General features: G+C 42.5%; 1 protein-coding gene across 1 annotated transcript; it reads left to right on the top strand.

The window, feature by feature from the left end:
- Nucleotides 1-2,641: 2,641 nt before the first annotated feature.
- Nucleotides 2,642-18,373, top strand: LOC310792186 (integrin beta-1-like; the record flags this gene model as incomplete). Its single annotated transcript, XM_083653915.1, has 4 exons — nt 2,642-2,828; nt 13,367-13,589; nt 15,921-16,153; nt 18,282-18,373. 4 exons carry the CDS (start codon nt 2,642-2,644, stop codon nt 18,371-18,373), a joined length of 735 nt encoding a protein of 244 aa, XP_083510041.1.
- Nucleotides 18,374-19,413: the final 1,040 nt, after the last annotated feature.

Below are 19,413 nucleotides of genomic sequence, written 5' to 3'. Positions count from 1 at the left end.
AATTCACCACACAGTGTCCCAATTCTTAACAGATCTTGCCAGTTGTATGTCTAGGCACTGGTCGTTACACAAGCAAACAAAACAGCCCTTTAAAAAAAAAAAATCGGGGAGAGCAAAGCCGCAGCATCCGTGCACACCGCCATCTTGTTCATACTGAATACTGATATTGCGTAGTTTCCAATACCGAGCCCTTATAAACATGCCAGAGCCTGTCATTTCTCTCTTTTCCATTGAAAATGACAGTTGTTCTTCCGCTTCCCAGCGGGGAAGCTGTATCTCTGTTGTGTCTACTGGTGCAAACCCTACACATCCGGAAGAACAGAAAACACAGGTTCTCTGGCATGTTTAGAAGGGCTCGGTATTGGAAGCTATGCAACATTTGGTAACACCGATTAGCATCCAGATAACAACCTTGTTCGGGATGTACTGTTTTATTGTGATTGCTACGTCAGTGAAGATGTAGGGCCATTTTAGCGGAGCCTGCAACCCCATATTGGGGTGGTCCTTCGAGACTCAGAATGAAGGCTGAGTCTTGTGTCAAGTAGGGATGGGCATTTCTAGCAAAAACACTATTCGAAATTCGCTGGCCAAATTCGAATTTAATTCGAAATTCGAAAATAAAAATAAAAATGTAAAAAAAATTAAAAATGTAATTTTTTTTTTTTTTTTTTTTGTGAGTGAAATGTTGCATTGTCTCCCCTGATTCTAAGTCTACGGCTTTATTAATTAATATAAAAAGCTTCTGCTGTGGATTTTTAGCTCAAACAAGCATTGCACCACTGAAGTAAAGAACATGTTACATGACATTGACATTTTCGAAAATAAAAAACAGTTTTGACAATCATGAGTGGTTCATTAAATATTTAGTAGGCTCAGGTCTGAGTGCCAAAGGGGTGCCAAAGTCACCCCCTCTCCCTCTTCATGGGATTTCATCCGCCATTCATTTTTCCATAAACCTTGCTTAAAATGCTTATAAAAATTGTTTTACTTGCTCAAACCAAGCGATTTGACTATACTTAGAATCAGGGGAGACAATGCAACATTTCACTCAAAAAAAAAAAAAAAAAAAAAAAAAAAATCGAATTTCCAATTTCAATAATAAAAGTCGACCTTGATAATAACAACGATTATTCGAAAATTCGAAATTCGATGCCCATCCCTAGTGTCAAGGCTAGCAATGCACCAACAATGCGCCTGACCACACGTCATCCTAATACCAACACACCCCCGGGCACACAGATAAGTGCAAGTAGATTTGCTATTTTAACAACATGAGGTTGAAATTGAGAACTGTGTTGTCAATTGCCAATGACACTTGACACACGCCAATGACACTTGCACTGCGCCGTGCGGGGAAGATAGGGTCCTTGGTGTTTTGCAACCAGAAACAGAGGCTGCATGTAATGACCGAACTTACAGGAATACTGATTCTGACTAAAAGCTTAAAGAACATATGCTGTGTGTTTCAGATGGAATGGATCCACCATGCACAGTAAGTTAAAGGAGAATTTTGTTTTTTTTTAACCTGGACCCATCTCCTGGCAATAATTATGATTTGGCCACTCACCCAGCGATGTCCGCGGCGTTTCTGGCCGTCCTAGCGTTGTTTTGAGATCAATAGCGTCCAAGTCAGTTGTAAAATGGAGCTGATTTGGGGCCAAGTGTGAGCCTGTCTTTCCTGCATCTAAATAGCTATTTTTATTCCCGTTTTCGCCACATATGGTCGTAATGTGATCCCTCAACATCCACCAGAGTGATATTTCGCCCCAGGCCATTTCCTGGAGTCTCCCAGGGATCAAATTGCCTCAAACGTGATCTCGGTCACCAAGTCTCGTAAAGTCCCGCGATACTTTCCTGCCGACTGGCCAACTACAGGTAGGACGCTTTGCGGTGGTGGTTTTAGCGTAACCTATGTGGGGTTTGGCATAACCTTCGTTATTTCAAATCCCACATAGGTTACGCCAAACCCCACATAGGTTACGCTAAAACCACCACCACAAAGCGTCCTACCTGTAGTTGGCCAGTCGGCAGGAAAGTATCGCGGGACTTTACGAGACTTGGTGACCGAGATCACGTTTGAGGCAATTTGATCCCTGGGAGACTCCAGGAAATGGCCTGGGGCGAAATATCACTCTGGTGGATGTTGAGGGATCACATTACGACCATATGTGGCGAAAACGGGAATAAAAATAGCTATTTAGATGCAGGAAAGACAGGCTCACACTTGGCCCCAAATCAGCTCCATTTTACAACTGACTTGGACGCTATTGATCTCAAAACAACGCTAGGACGGCCAGAAACGCCGCGGACATCGCTGGGTGAGTGGCCAAATCATAATTATTGCCAGGAGATGGGTCCAGGATGCTTGAGTCACTTTTTATGTATGACTTCATGTCTGTGGCCATTTTGGTCCCAGTTATGGTCCTTTTATACTTTTCTTTATTAAACTTTACCCTTTTGACACAAAGAAGCAATGAGTAACAGAGAAGCCAGTCATCTTGTATAGGCTATACAATTATTACATCTCTAATAATGAAGGGGGGCTACAATGGGATGCATAAAAAAAAGTAAATAAACACTGTCAAACAATAGCCTACAGTATAATGACATTTTAAATGCACTAATATATACCTTGTTGCGGATGGAGGACCTGGATGACAGATTTTGCCGCAGCGACAGCAGCACGGACATCTGCAGCAACAACGGAGACTGCGTCTGTGGTGACTGTGAGTGCAAGAACAGGGACAATCCTGAAGAGAGGTACAGCGGGAAGTTCTGCGAGTGTGACAACTTCAACTGTGAGCGCTCCAACAACAAGCTCTGTGGAGGTGAGGGTTGTCACTGGCCTCCTGGTTTTATTGCACTACTGTAACATTGTATTTGTCATGGGTCTTATACCTTCAAGGAGGTGATCAGTCAGCTTTTCAGGATTACTCAGATTCTATTAGTCTAGATGGACAAATAGGTCCACGCGCATAGGGTGGATTTTCTTCCGCCACCTGTTTTTCTTAATCGTTGAAGTGTCTATTTTAATATTCTGCCAGGTAACAGGCTGAAATAATGTCCCATGGGGTTAATTTTTAACCCTTTATTACACTTATCACAAACCCGAAAAATAAAAAAATAAATTTGGAAAATAGCATAACTTTTGAGTTAAACAACATACAGAGACAAATTAACACATTTCTCCATATAATCATATAATTATGACCCAAGGAATTCATTAAAATGGTTATTGTTATGATTCAAGCACATCTTGACCCTATTTCTGGACAAAAAGAGCAAAAAAAGGAGAAAATTCAAAGCCCAAAATTTCACTTATCAGTACCACTCAAGTGGTCAAATTCTAATTCTAATTAAACTGGGAAAAGGTATTATGTCCTTAGATAATATTTTGGTATGATGGACATTGATGAATGGAATTTTTGTCACCACATACAATAATTGGTTTCTATGGACTGATACATATAATTTAGGCTAAGTTTCAGGATATTTACTGATGATTTATCAATTAAGTGTTAAAGCTAGCTGCTTAGCTTTTATGCAAGCCCAGTGAGTCTGTCTGACAAATAAAGAGGTCAGATGGGCTCTTCAAAGTGTCAGTGACATTAATTCTAACACAATTTTCACCTAAACTTTAGTCTTTATTTGAGCACTGTGACATCTAGGAACATTACAGACACAAACATCAAAAACTGGAAGACTCACAGGAATGTAAGGATCCACAGAAGGTACTGTATGATCTACCCATACTATTCAATCTTGAGGGGTGATTTCTCACCCGTAAAGTAGAATAATTAATTCTCAAGAGTAATCTCTCGCTTATGTTCTTGATTGAGTAATATGGTGAGTTGTCATTGTATTGTGAACTGGCCATAGGACATAGGCCTTCTACTTAATGACACTACTCTTCACACAATTCCCAAAAGGATTTCATGATTCAATAATTTACTGAAATGAGTGTTCGATGCAATATCCTGGTTGCTAATGTGGTGCCTCCTCTGGTCGTTAGGGGCGCCTGTTCGGAGGGAGGGGAAATGGTTGAAATAGCGTGAACCTCCCACGTGCTATGTCCTACCGGTGAAGCTTCCCCTGTCAGGTGAAAAGAAGCGGCTGGCTAACTGCCCATGTCTCGGAGGAAGCATGGAGCCAGTTTCGGCTCTCCCCAGATCGGCAGAGGGTGGAGCAGCAACCAGGATAAATACATTAAATTAGCACTAATGGGGGATAAAAATGGGATAAAAAATCGGGAAAAAAATATTGAGGAAAAAAAATAAAAAATAGACCAGACTGAGAAATATGCAATTTATTTGACATTGATTGCAACCATTTAGTTATCCTCATGGATATTTCAGTGGTGAGTTAAGTTAGTTGGATAGTGATACGTGATACTCTGGTCCAGATCTGACTCGTCATGACTTGATCTTGCCCCAATTGGGCTCTCTCGATTCGTCCGGGTCCGTCCGTGCTTGCTGGGTTATGGTCAACAGGTGTTGTTTGTGCCATCATGGGTCTAAACTCAGTCTGGCAAACCACCTCTACAGGTGTCACATGTGCATCACAATTGGAATCAAAGGATGAGCTGCTGCTGAGAAGAGACCAAAAAGGTGCATGACAGTATGGGCCAGTGGCACTGGAAGTACTTTTAGGTAGGGGGTGCTTAGTGAAAAAAGAGTCCGGCACACTGTTAAGTTGCAATCAAATTTGTTTTAATGTGACGTTTCGGTCACCGACCTTTTTCAAACAAACATTGAGCAGAGGTGAGAAACCCAGCTTAAATAGGGGCTGGCTGTTTCGTTGTAGCCAATCCAAGCTCCCCACGGAGACTGGTGTTCAGCTCTGACAAGACAAGTCAATTAACTAAAAGGTACAACACTGAGTGATCTGTACAAATATAAACATTTTACAAATACACTTCAATAGGTGAATAAGTAAATAAGGTGAAGCTCCACAGGGAAATAGACAGAAAGACAACGATAATAAATAGACAAAAAGGCATAATAATACAGTGGTTAATTTAGGCCAGACTGTCTTCAATTGGGTCCTGAGCAACAGGGACCCCGCAGTGAAAAGTTAAAAGGGGAAACCTGTGCGCAGATAGCCTATACACATGTGAGTGAGCTTCACAGTAACCAAGAGAAAAAATGAATAATTACAAGAGATAAATAGACAATAAATTTAAGGGAGAACACACAGAGACTTCTCTAGATAATCCATAGTGTATTTCCATACATGTGTGGAAGTGGACACAGTCGACAGGGGTTATGAGGAGAGAGCCTGACTGTTCTGTGCCCAGCACACACATGTAAGGTTTAGGCTCCTTGGCTCCTTGAGGATTCCTCCTCAGGACCTAATTGAAGACAGTCTGGCCTAAATTAACCACTGTATTATTATGCCTTTTTGTCTATTTCTTATCGTTGTCTTTCTGTCTATTTCCCTGTGGAGCTTCACCTTATTTACTTATTCACCTATTGAAGTGTATTTGTAAAATGTTTATATTTGTACAGATCACTCAGTGTTGTACCTTTTAGTTAATTGACTTGTCTTGTCAGAGCTGAACACCAGTCTCCGTGGGGAGCTTGGATTGGCTGCAACGAAACAGCCAGCCCCTATTTAAGCTGGGTTTCTCACCTCTGCTAAATGTTTGTTTGAAAAAGGTTGGTGACCGAAATGTCACATTAAAACAAATTTGATTGCAACTTAACAGTGTGCGGGACTCTTTTTTCACTAATTACGGACTTTTTTGTCTTTGCCCGACGCACCTGTCCTGAAAGATGTGCGGAGTTTCTCTTCAAAGGTAGGGGGTGCTGCAAGGCTGTAGCCACCGATTCAACTTTGGGGGGGACGACTGGTCGCCGCCAAAAAACATTTTGTCCACTTTGTCGCCAGATTAGAGGAATATTAACATTAGGATTAGACTGTTGTGTCATTATTCAGTCACCTTTTCTCACTCACCTCCATGTCACCACTTGCTCCCACTGCTGTGTCGGAATCGGAATCCTCATTCTCTCTCCCAATTTTGGCCATTTGAAGCCCAATTTAGAGGAATGGGGCCCCTGTCAGTCAAGGGCCCTTGGAATCGTCCACACTTTCCCCCATCCTGGCTACGGCCCTGCCTGCTGGCACAGTTGAGGTACACTGTTCTTCCAATTGACTGCAAAGCCTAACAGTTAGGTCTGCACCAATTGGATCATGTGAGACATTATTTGGACCAGGCCATGAGGATTAGGTCATATAGATATAAGGAGACCCATATTCCCAGTGGCACACAGCAATTGAAGTGCAATTGAAGTCCAGACAATTGGAAAAGATACAGGGGCTAGGCAATAGACAAATTGTCTGCTGTTCACATAGGCTATCCATTGAAAGGCAAAGCTCAATAATTTCCTGTGTGGTGAACCTGTTACCAGGCTGCACCAATTCCACTCATCTGTTCACTGTGACAATTCAGAATGTTGTCTGTGTGATGTGATGGTGAGTGGGCAGAGATCCAGAGTAAAGACCACTTTCCTGTCCTCCAGAAGAACTACAGGAATAGAAAGAGTCTTTCTGACTTCCATGAACAGCTCTCTTATTCCAACACGTTCTCACTCCGACCACGTAGCATATTGACGCTTTGTCCCGTCCCTTATGCGCCACTTGTTACTAACATGGTACCCTTGAGCGACCCATGAAACGACTTGGGCTTTCCGACTAAACTCAATGCAAACCCATAGAAGTCAACTTTGACGCTTATGGCAACTGCTCCCCCATCAGCCTAACTGCTCGCCCATTAGTCAACTGCTCACCATTAGCGTCTGGGGGGAGGTTAGGTTTAGGCGTGGGAGGTGGGAGAGGTTAGGTTTAGGGTCTGGGGGAGGTTAGGTTTAGGCATGGGGTGGGAGAGGTTAGGGTTAGGGTTAGGGTCTGGGAGAGGTTAGGTTTAGGCATGGGGTGGGAGAGGTTAGGTTTAGGGTTAGGGTCTGGGAGAGGTTAGCTCCTCCAGACCCTAATGGGCGAGCAGTTGACTAATGGTGGAGCAGTTAGGCTAATAGGGGAGCAGTTGCCATAAGCGTCAAAGATGACTTCCATGGGTTTGCATTGAGTTTAGTCGGAAAGCCCAAGTCGTTTCATGTGTCGCTCAAGGGTACCATGTTAGTAACAAGCGACGCACAAGGGACAGGACAAAGCGTCAATATGCAACGCGCTCAGAGTGAGAACGGGTTGCTTATTCGTGTGAATGAGGTGGGATACAACGAAACTGGAGAGCATTGCCCAATAGCATCCGGTCCATGTATTCTGTCAAAACCTTTACTGTCTATGGTCAAAACACAGTAGCTGCACTATTTGTCAGGGATTGAGTGGCAACCTGTAGAGTGGAGGCTATAAAGCTTTCACATACAACCTCGCCCCTCTCTCCAGTCAGTCTGGTGAGGTTGTTCATCTGTCCCACTAAGTGGGACACCAGAGCCAACTTTTGGGGTCTTGCTTGTTGTCAGATGTGACAGGAACACCCCCAACGGCCCCAGGGTGTTGGTCACCATTGCCGACTGGACCTGCCAGGTAGAAGATGTTAGCAGGGGGAGCAGGCTTCCTGCTTCCTGACCAGGCAGCAGAACCAGGTTAAAAGTGGGCAGCCAGCATGGCATCCAGTGCAGCAGGATCCAATCTGTGTGAATTATACTGTCCCCGCCTGCTTTGGGCGCCGGTACAATGAAGTGTCTATGTGGACGATTCGGCCGATTAAACATTTAATAAGCATGTGAGCTGAGGCTGATCTCTAATTTGTTGAATTCAGATTGCCCACAGGGCACAGATCTCAGCGCACCTGACCAATCAAGTCTGTCCGGGGAGCCGAGGAACGATTTCAATTCGCTAGTATGATTAAATGTGTGAGAGCAGCTTGCTGGACTTTCAGGAAATGCTGCAAACCACGGAAATCAAATGAAATCAGACATTTGGGACTTATTCGGTTACTTTCCTTACAAAAATACTCATTCACTGGAAGAGAAAAGAGAAGAAGAAAGCCTGCAAATGTGTGCAATGATTCTTCTGGTGCCGGAGGGGTGGAGCAGACAAGGTGAGGGTTTGACCTAGTTTCAGGAGACGGGGGGACCAGACACAGCGGGCAGAGGGGCGAGCAGAGACCCGGTCAGACAGAGAAGGTAGACTGGGGAGGATGAACTGCACTGCACCCAGTAGGTGAAAATTGTTGTGTTGGTGAAACATTGTCTGTTATTTCCTTTGTTTAATTAATATGTGCGGATGTGAATAGTCCATTTATTTAGCAAAAATATGATAACGAGCTATCACACTCTGATGACATGATAGTCTAGTCAAGTGAATGCCAAAACCATGAACCATTATGATCATTACCATTACACAGGCTATGTCATCAAACCCGCCAATCAATGTTTGTAGCCTGTGAACCTGCCATTATTCAATCAATCAATCAATCAATCAATCAACTCTTTATTGACAGACACATAAGGTCCAATAAGAAGACACACAAACAAAAACACTACATTTAAAAGCATCACACCAAAAAAAAAAAAAAAAAGTAAAGAAAAAAATAAAGCAATCAGAACACTAAAGTAAGGCACTATACCAGTGTTCAATATTCAATACAAACTGTTTATAAAGTAGACTCTGTTCAAATTAACAAGCTGGAACAAATTGTTTTTACATACAGATTGTATTGTATTTGTATTGTTTATTTAGCACATATTCAAACATACAAAAAAATACTGATAGTTATCAACACGACAATAAATGTGCAAAGTAGAGGCAGGAGACCCGCAAGGGCCTATACGAGGCCTCTACTTGTATAACATAAGTAGAAATAAAATCAGTAAGTATGAAATAAAATTAAAATTTAACGAACAAAAAGAAAGAAAAGAAAGTAAAGAAGAAGAGATAAAAACATGTATGCAGATAAGAGATGTTATTGATTTAACAGGGTTTTTTTCATTCTAGATTTAAGAATAGGCAATGATTGACAGGTTCTGATTGAAGGGGGGGTGGAATTCCATAAGGATGGACCTCTATATCTAATGTTAAATTGACCTAAATTTGTGCGGGAAAATGGAAGGTGAATGTTATGTGATTGTCTGGTTGGATATGAGTGGACATTAGAGTTCAGTACAAAGAAATTATAAAAAACAGTAGGTAAAAATAATTCTTGGTGCATACATTTATACATAAAAACAGTAGTCTGATATACGTTTATATCGAAGATTGATAATATGTTTAGTTGCCTGAACAGAGGGGCCGATGGCTCAAAACGATTTGATGACGTAGCCAGTCTAAGAAATTTCTTTTGAATTAACAGGATTTTCTGAAGAGAATAAGGATATGTACTGGCCCAAACAATATTACAATATGATAAATAAGGATATATCAGACTATAATATAGTGACAGAAGACAGGAGCGATTTACCAGTGATGAAATCCTTCTGATAATGCCATAAGACTTCATAATTTTGTTACACACATAATCAATATGGTTTTTCCATGATACATTTTCATCAACTAAAACACCAAGAAATTTTGAAGAAGACACCTGTTTTATTTCAGTATTATTAATGAGAAGTTTTGAATTCTGTTTGGAATAACTTTTGTTTTTATTTCTGAAAATTATGAAATTTGACTTCTTGGCATTCAAGGAAAGCTTGTTTAACTGGAACCAACTTGAGGTGTATGTTAAAATTGTATTGGCCTCTCTGATCAAGGAATCAAAGTCCGAGGGTGCGACAGCAATGTTGGTATCATCTGCAAATAAGATGGACAAAGCAGATTCGGACTTTAATGCAAAATCATTTATAAAGATTAGAAATAAGAGAGGCCCAAGGATTGAACCTTGGGGCACCCCATAATATAACTTGGTTCTATTGGAATTATGACCATTAATACAGACATATTGCTCCCTGTTTTCAAGGTAATCACCAAGCCATTTGAAGACAACATCATGAAATCCATAACGATGGAGTTTTGACAGTAGAATACTATGGTCCACTGTATCGAAAGCCTTCGATAAGTCCAAAAAAATACCAATTGCAAACATGTTATTATCCAAGGCTGCAGATATTTTATCAATAAGTTGCAAGAGAGCCATATAGGTTGAGTGGTTTTTACGAAATCCATATTGGTGTTTGTACAGAATGTTATTGTCGTTGAGGTGTTTCAACACTCTTGCATAAACCAGTTTCTCCAAAACCTTGGAAAAACAGGGTAGAACAGAAATAGGACGATAATTGTTAAAGACATCAGGATCACCTTCTTTAAAGAGTGGTAAGACCTTTGCTACTTTAAGGTCACTTGGGACCACACCAGTTTTTAAAGAGACAGCAAGGACATGAGTTAATGGCTTACTAACTAAGGAAGCTACTTCTTTTATGAGCTTGGTCTTGATTTCATCATGACCCGCTGCTGAGTTGTTAAGTTTCATAATAATGTTGTACACTTCATTGTATGTAGGAGGTTCGAAGCTACATAGGGCAGGAAAGTAGCCAGTAATATTATCTATAGGGCTGGCATTTGTAAGTGGAATTTTTTTTGCAAGGGTGCTACCCACATTAGAAAATAAGTCATTGAAACCATTTGCTATGTCAGAGGGACTAGAGAATGAGGTCTCACCATTTGTAAATTGGGATGGGAATTTCGACTGAGCCTTTTTCTTATTTAATAGTTCATTAATTACATTCCATGTAGTTTTTATGTTGCTAGTAGATTCTTTAAATTTATCAGAATAATATTTCTTCTTTGCTATACGGAGTAGATGTGTAAATTTGTTTTTATATTTTTTATACTTCTCATTATTATGCAGAGTTGGATTTGACAGAAATCTTTTATATAATTTGTTTTTTTTAATAGAGGATTTCATTAATCCAGAAGTGAACCAAGGTTTGCTTAGACTATGACGCTTGTTGGTTTTGAGGCTCACCAGAGGAAAACAATCATTGAAAACACCTTTGAAAAGCTGGAGAAAAGATTGATATGCCAGATTAGCATCCTGCTGAGTATAGACATTATCCCATTGAACATCCTCAAACATTTCCTTAAAGCGTATAATATTAGCTTCACTAAACTTACGGAAACTTGCTTTAACATTTTTGTCTCTATGTATACTGGCATTTGCTGAAGAGAGGTGGAATATAGGGAAGTGATCTGAAATGTCAGTATACAGTAACCCTGATTTCGAAGGATAATCAAATGAATTAGTTATGATACATGTCTAAATACATAGGCTATATTAAATAATACATACATATATAATTAGGCATATATATACATTAAAGTAGGATATTCAGCTATAGATGTGATGTGAGCCTAAAATGATGGTTATGAAATTACAAGATCCTTGCTTAATAGGCCTATTGGATTTGGATACAAGTGGCTACTATTTTTTTTAATTGGATATAAAAAAAAAGCCTTGTGGAATGTTAGCCTTCATATTATAGCCTGTTATCACCTAAAATTATTCCATGTTTGTGCAGCCTGTGTGTGTGTGTGTGTGTGTGTGTGTGTGTGTGTGTGTGTTGTGTGTGTGTGTGTGTGTGTGTGTGTGTGTGTGTGTGTGTGTGTGTGTGTGTGTGTGTGTGTGTGTGTGTGTGTGTGCGCGCGCACTGTGCAGCAGTTCAGAAAAGCTACATTTAAAGGAAAGCATGTAATTGTGCTAAGATGAAGATGCATGCTACAAAAATGAAATTTTAAGCCACAAGGTGGCCAAGTCATCATGTTTGATTTTTGGTATAGCGCCCCCAGTGGAAAAAAGGTACCAGCCGCCACTGCATACACAGTATATTATATTTTTTTAGAGGTGATCAGGGCTTTGCCGTGAGGTTCCTAGACTTTGGAACGACCTGCACAAGGAGTTGTGCCTGCATGGTTTAAAAGTGTATTTTTTTATACACTTGCTTTTATGTAATGATCTTTTAATAATTGTTTTTGACCTCCCATTTGTGGTTTACGTTTGTTTCTTGGCTTCTAAATGTACCTTGCTGTCATTGCGTTTGCTGTTAATTCTAGTTTTTTGTCTTTTTGCTCCCTTGTAAAAGTGTAAGTGTTTTGAAATGTTCTATATAGATGAAGATTATTATTTTTATGCCAAGATGAATTTCTTCAACTTGGCAGAAACATCCACTTGGACTCAAGGATGAACTGATTACATTTTAGTGGTCAAAGGTCAAGGTCACTGTGACCTCACAAAAGATGTTTTTGGCCATAACTCAAGAAGTCATATGCTAATACATTAAAGCAGCTACGAGCAACTTTTTCGATTGTTATTAAACAGTATAAATGTAATATCAATGCATCACATCTTACCTCTAATAGTCGACGAGACCAACGCAGAGTAGTCTTGCTTGAACCCCGAGTGAATCGGCCAGTGTTAGTCTGTCTGTGGCCAGGGCAGATCAGGAAGTGAAATGAAACGGTTTGCAGCAGCCACTTCAGCCATAACCACAAAATAACTTCCAAAAAACCTGTTAGAATATAACGAGAGATGTTCCCGAGAGTATGCGTGGCGTTCACATTGTTTATGTTATGTTGCTAGGCAGCGCAAACGGCGTAGGCAGGCAGCTGCGTTTCACTTCCGGGTTTCACTTCCGCGTTTCACTTCCGGGTGTAGCCGGGCCGGCGGTAGGAGAGAGAGAGATAGAGCCCCCTGTTGACGCGACTTTAGACAGACACAGACTTAATAATCACCTAAGGGAGCAATCTCCAATTGACACGGCTTTGGTCTCAGCTACTATTATAGGTAAGATGTGATGCATCAATATTGTAATTATACTGTTTAATAACAATCGAAAAAGTTGCTCGTAGCTGCTTTAAGTCACACAAATTACTGACACACACACCTTCCAAATAAAAGCCCAAAACATTCAAAATAAAAGCACAAAACATAAAGAAAAATCACAGAACCCTCAAAATAAAGGCACAGAACATTTTAAATGAAAGCCCTGAACCTTCAAAATAAAAGCACAGAATGTTAAAAAATAAAATCCCAAAACCTTGAAAATAAAAGCCACTAACTTTCAAAATAAAAGCCCCAAACCTTAAAAATAAATGCCCAGAACCTTCAAAATAAAAGCACAACCTTCAAAATAAAAGCACACAACCTAAACCTTCCAAATGAAAGCCCAAAACACACACAGGCCTTCGAAATAAAAGCCCAAAACACACAGAGACCTTAAAACACACAACACACAGCAACACGCACAGAACAACCGGGCCGTGACTTATTGGCGGAGGCATACAACCAATCATTTTTGTTTCAATCATGCAATCTGATTAATCAGACACATTTCAACCATGCTGGAATGCCATAAAAAAACGGCTACTTCTGTTTTCTCTTCATTAACCTTTTTCTTCTCCTCTGCTCTTCCAGGACACGGCCGCTGCGTATGCAGGACGTGCATCTGTGACGCCAACTACACGGGCAGCGACTGTGACTGCTCCCTGGACACGTCCGCCTGCCTGGCCTCTAACAAACAGATCTGCAACGGCCGCGGACACTGTGAGTGCGGCATCTGCAAATGCACCGACCCCAAGTTCCAGGGCCCGACCTGCGAGATCTGCCCCACCTGCCCCGGAGTCTGCACTTTATCCAGGTTTCCCAATAGGCTTTTATGTATATATAGTGAAAGATTACTTTTTGATAGCTCAAAGTAGAGAGAGAGGCGTGAAGGTATGGGAGAGGGAGAGGAATAGACATGCAGCAAATGACTGCGGGCTAGATTGGAACCCGGATAGCTGCAGGAAGGACTGAGCCTTATATGGTACACACTCTACTCTGTGAGCCATGATATAATACCAGTATCTTCACTCTAGCATACAAAATTAGCCTGCTACAGCCTCAGCAATGTCGGCCATGGAAGTCTGTTTACATGTAGAAATGTCAATGTCTTCATCTGACCACTAGGGGGTGCAACTGCACCCCCAGTAAAATCGCCAAACATTGCTGTTGCTGCTTATTGCTCATCACTTGCGTCAATTGCCCTAAGGTCTGGTCTGAGGCCCACACAGGTCAGTCTATTGAACTGTACCCTTCCAACCTTGGATGGTGAAGCAGGGCTTAGTGGGCGTTGACAGTGCATCTCCATTGGACACACACAGGGCGATGAACTCTGTCTCGAACAGGGGCCGCCCGAGTGGTGCGGGCAGCCTCGGTTTCCTCATCCGGGGTCTGTGAATCCAACAGAGGCAGATTCCTCCTCTGTTCTCGGCCGTGCAGCGCTTGTTTGTCCCTGGCCTGTTGTTCCTCTCTCTCTCCTCGTCCGCTCTTCAATTTTGATTAGCTCTTCATCCGTTGTTGTAAACAAGTCGATAGTGGTGGGAAAATGGCCCAGGTAGACAAAGGAGTGAGCAGGAAACTCACGAGACTTCAGCGGGACTTGGGGCGAGAGTTGGATTCACAGACCTCGGATGAGGAAACCAAGGCAGCTCGGAGGAGACTAAAGGGATTCACGTTCATTTATGAAAAAGATATTATGAGGATATGAACGCTACGTTGCAGAAAATACGTTATTTACAGTGTGTACTACGTATGCCCCGTTTTCGCCCGTTTTGGCCAGTTCTGACTATACTCGGACCTGAATATCTTCTATGGCGATCAGAATGAAACCAAAGTTCTCTGGGTGAGTAAAACAGCATATTTTAAGCTGGAAATAAGGTCCGGGGTGCAAAAAAAACTGAATTCTCCTTTAAGGAGCTGCATCTGCTCTGTCTCCTTGGTCCCCTCGTGATGTCTGACAGGGTCCCTGTACATATGGAATATGTAACTGTGGAGAGATAGTCTACAATAGAGAACGTTCGGTTACGTGGTAACCTTGGTTCCTGAGTGAAGAGACTATTTCTCCAAGAAGACGTCAATCGTTCCAATCAATGTTAACCAGTGAATGCATGCACACCTGGACTTAAAGGATGGCTCTACCAGTAATCAACCCACTTTGTATCATTATAATCTCAGTAATATAAGCACGTTGGCAGTGTTTACCTCTCTCTCTGTTTTCTTTATGGAGATCTCCCATTTCCTCCTCTGGCAAAGCGCTCCGTTGTGACGTGTTTTACGTCACAACACGTCACAACGGAGCTGCGGAGGTTCTGCTGGAGAGGCAGAATCTGCTCCCGGGGCAGCTGTTATTGTTTATTTTTATTTTTAAGTATGCGCACATCCATGGAGAGTCGCATTGAGAGCCTTAATGACTTGCAGCTGGTGGGGGCGGAGTTTCTGCAGGCATTTTTCTGTGAAGTAAACGGAGAGAGAAGGTAAAACACTGCCCATGTGATTATAAGACCGAGATGATACAAAGTGTGTTGATTACCGGTAAAGCCATCCTTTAACAGCCGTGCATGGCCCACGTAGTGGGTGTGTCTTAAAGACTATCCACGTCAACTGCTCCAGGGGGGACAGTACCCATACATATGGAATATGTAACTGTGTTACTAGGTAACCAAGGTTACTGCATGTATACAAGTATATTGGTGAAAACCTCTCATCAGACTCCAACTCAGTAAATGCTGCACACTGACATCTATCTTTTTGTTGCAAAATCACTTTCTTTTTTAATTACTTTTTACACCAAATTACCAATTACTTTTCAGATTTTAAAGTTCTAAAAGAAAAACTTGATGATATCCATCGCAACCATAGTCTGTAAAAAAAATCGCAAAAACAAAAACTAAATCAATATCTTTCATGCCTATCATGTGGCCAGATTGGCGGCACAGTGTTGCTGATAGGCTCCGATTAAGAAAAATCCACCAATGAGCATGACTTTTGCCAACTGTTACTGTAATAGTTCTGATGTATGTGCTGTATGTATTGTCTGTATGTACGTGTTGCCTGCCAAACAGCAGCCATAAGGTGTATGTCGAAGACAAATTTCCTTCGGGACAATAAAAGTCTATCCTATCCTAACTGACCCCTCCTCTCTCCACAGGGAGTGCGTCCAGTGCCGAGCGTTCGAGGCCGGGGAGAAGAAGGACACGTGCGGGCGAGACTGCAGCTACTTCCAGCTGATCAAGGTGAAGGGTCGCGACATGCTGCCCCAGCCCAACGATCACAGCTTCCAGGTGTTTCACTGCAAGGAGCGCGATGCAAACGACTGCTGGTTCTACTACACCTACTCCATCGTGAATGGCACCAATGAGGTCCATGTGGTGGAGACGCTGGGTGAGTGCTGCTGACAAATATATATCGGTTTCTTTCTTATGCAATATAGATCCTTATATAAACATTTTATTTTTTGATGTATTACCTTATGTTTCAGTAGAGGGTTACATGTAGCCTGGTAAACCAGCCGGTCACGTGAACTCACATTTCATTTCGTTCTGCGAGACCGTCTGGCCTTAAGCTTTCTCCCAGTGTATCGCAGTGGGTGGAGGTTGGGCAGGTGTACTTGCCTTGACAGACAAATGCTTCAGCCAATCAGCGTTGGATCCAGTCAAACCCAAATCCAGTCGGGAGAATAGGCTCGTTTTAGATGAGCAAGTTCTGCGCAGATTCGACCAGCGCCTGGCTTGCCCCGTTGCATGATGGTTAGAAAAGTTGTCCGACTTGCTCCGCCTGCCCGCCTGCGTGTGTGAGCCACGGGACTCTCGTGAGAGCGAGGCGGGCACAGATTTGGAGCGAGGCGCCGCAGTTCCTCCTCACCAACTGCGCCGGACTGCGGATGACAGAGGATGACGAGAAACGCATCAAGCTGAGCGCCCATTGGTTCAACACAGGTGCATCACAAACCCACAGTGAAGTGTATAAACTTCAATTTTATATCTATTCCAAGCTGTCACTCCATATTTTGCATAAATACCACCTGTAATGCCTACATTAAAATAAAAATAAGTAATCTGAAGGGCTGGGTCATTTGAGCAGTGAGTGTGGGTGGCGCTAATGCATGTTTTTGTTTGTTTACAAACTGCTGTTAAACAAAACTGTAGAAGAAGAAAAGCAGCAGTGAGTGCAGTCGGGGGTGTTCGACTTGTTAATGCCTCGCCTGACTGTCCTCGGTTGCTCTCGTCTGCTTTCCAGGTGAGGCAGCAACTCAAACGAGCCTAATGGCAAAAACATATTTTCCGCACAGAAACTCTGCGGTTGCGGCGATACTCCTGTACTTGTTTAATTGTTGAGTCTATTTCTGCAATAACTGCACTTTATGGCTGTTTGAACTGGACAAACATTAGTCTAAGGCCTACGAAATAACCCTTCAGCCGGAGGCAGAACTCGCCGTCTTTGGCTGCTTGGAGTCCTCTCTGTGCAACAATCTCTGACACTGGGGACAACTGTTGCCAAAAAACTAATTCTTAAGGTAAGGAAGTCCCCCTCTTCACCCTCTTTCCAATTGTGGTTGATACACATGATCTCTGTTATACGGATGGAGAGATTCAGGTTCCTGAGAACCAACTCACTTAGAAAATTTCAAACTATATGGGACCCGTTTTTAGCCTACCTCGATGAGGTCAGGGGCGACGGGTGACTCGCACGGCTGGTTTCCTATAGAGCCCTTGTGTGAGATCTCAAGTACATCGACTGCAGCACATAAGCACCTTACGTGGCTGGTAGCACCACTGTGATGTTGAATGTTCATTATGTTGTATGTTGTTGTTATGCCTCTGCCAGCGATAGCCAGGCCGGAGGCATTATGGATCCGGGTTGTCCGTCCGTCCGTCCGTCCGTCTGTCCGTCCGATGTTCGTTAACGCGATATCTGAGGAACGCCTTGACGGAATGTCATCAAATTTGCCTCAAACATGGACTTAGACTCAAGGATGATCTGATTAGATTTTGGTGGTCAAAGGTCAAAGGTCAAGGTCACTGTGACCTCTCGAACGCCATTTTCAAGCTGAACTAATGGCGGAGGCATAAATCCGCGGTGTGTCCGTTGGGGGGAAAAAAACTAGACGAACATTGACATTACTCCTCGAGACGGACAGGTAGGGAGGCAGCCATTATTATTTGTTAGTGCAGTGCTAGTGGCGTTCCTGATTGGCCAACTTGCGCTGTCAATCACAGGGCACTGAGTGCAGTCGCTGATTGGCTCATCCACCACATCCAACGCCCTCCCAGGGCTTGAGGCCAGACGGTCTCGCAGAACGAAATGAAATGTGAGTTCACGTGACTGGCTGGTTTACCAGGCTAGGTTCCATGGTCCCACAATCTAAATGTCCCCCCCCTCCCTAACGTTACAGTTACGCTGAAAATGACAACATAGATAAACAATAAACAAGTTTGCTGATATCTCCGGAATTCAAATCAATGGGCAGTTGTCTACCTGGAAGTGACTGTTGTTGACATCTCTGTTTCAGAGTGCCCGGCAGGGCCTGACATCGTCCCCGGTGTGGTGGCAGAAGGGTTCCGACGCTTCCTGGAAATCCTGGAAAAACTGGGAAAGAGCTGAGCAATTTTCCAGTCAAGGAAAATACATGGAAAAAGTAAAGATTTCCTGGAAATTCTTGTGTTGTCTTGGAAAATTATTTCAACATTCTCCTATTTTCCTTTAGCTGAGAATGAACTACAAGGCTAACATTGCCATCTGAAATTTCAAGATTTCACTACCACAATACAATAAGGCGGCCGGCGCGGCGGCACACAGTTGCTCAAGTGCGCATGCGCAAAGCTAGAAATGAGTGTGCGATGCGCAATATTTCTAATCATATTAACGTTCAAATGGTAGTTTATGGACAAGAGTATTTTGAATATAGGCTCCTCTCAGTTATGTTGTGGAAACGCTGTGAAGGCTTCCCAAAGTTACGTCACATGGTAGGCAGCGTATGCATATTGGATGGCATTACAACTTGATGTGGCCGAAACTCCGAATAATGTTTTCGTTATCCTTCAAATGCAAATATTAGTCACTGCTGGCTGGTAACTCTGGTAGTTTTTTATTAGGTTTGTAGATTAACATTGCTTTCTTCCAAACTTGTTTTAAATGGTTGAATAATGTTAAATTGGTTTGTGATTCAACTCTGGCTAGGAGCAATGGTTTCTGTGGGGCATGGTAACCAGCTAAATAATGGCTAACGGTACTTTTTAGCTGCGATCAGCAGCTCTACAGTATAGCTAACTTTTGAAGCAGTACTCTCACAGTGGGTGTGATTAACCTTGTTATACACTCCACTTAATATAAAGTACTAGTAAAGGGGCTTAAGTGTGTTGTGATAAACTGATACGAGTCAGTGGCAGTTAATGCTAGGAAGCCCGACTAACTTAAGTAGGCCTATGTGCTCTAAGGCCTACAAAATAACCCTTCAGCTGGAGGCAGAACTCTCCATCTTTGGCTGTTCGGAGTACTCTCTGAACTTCCCTACAGCTGTGCAGCAGTCTCTGATGCAGGGGACAACTGTTGCCAAGAAACTCATTCTGAAGGAATGGAAATCCCCCTCTTCACCTTCTTTTCAATTGTGGTTGATGGACATGACCTCTACGGCTGGAGAGGTT

The sequence above is a fragment of the Poromitra crassiceps genome (assembly GCF_964638095.1).
Source record: "Poromitra crassiceps genome assembly, chromosome: 17".
Taxonomy (NCBI): Eukaryota; Metazoa; Chordata; class Actinopteri; order Beryciformes; family Melamphaidae; genus Poromitra; species Poromitra crassiceps.
The sequence above is the reverse complement of the archived record's forward strand: the minus strand, read 5'-3'. Positions and strand labels throughout refer to the sequence as shown.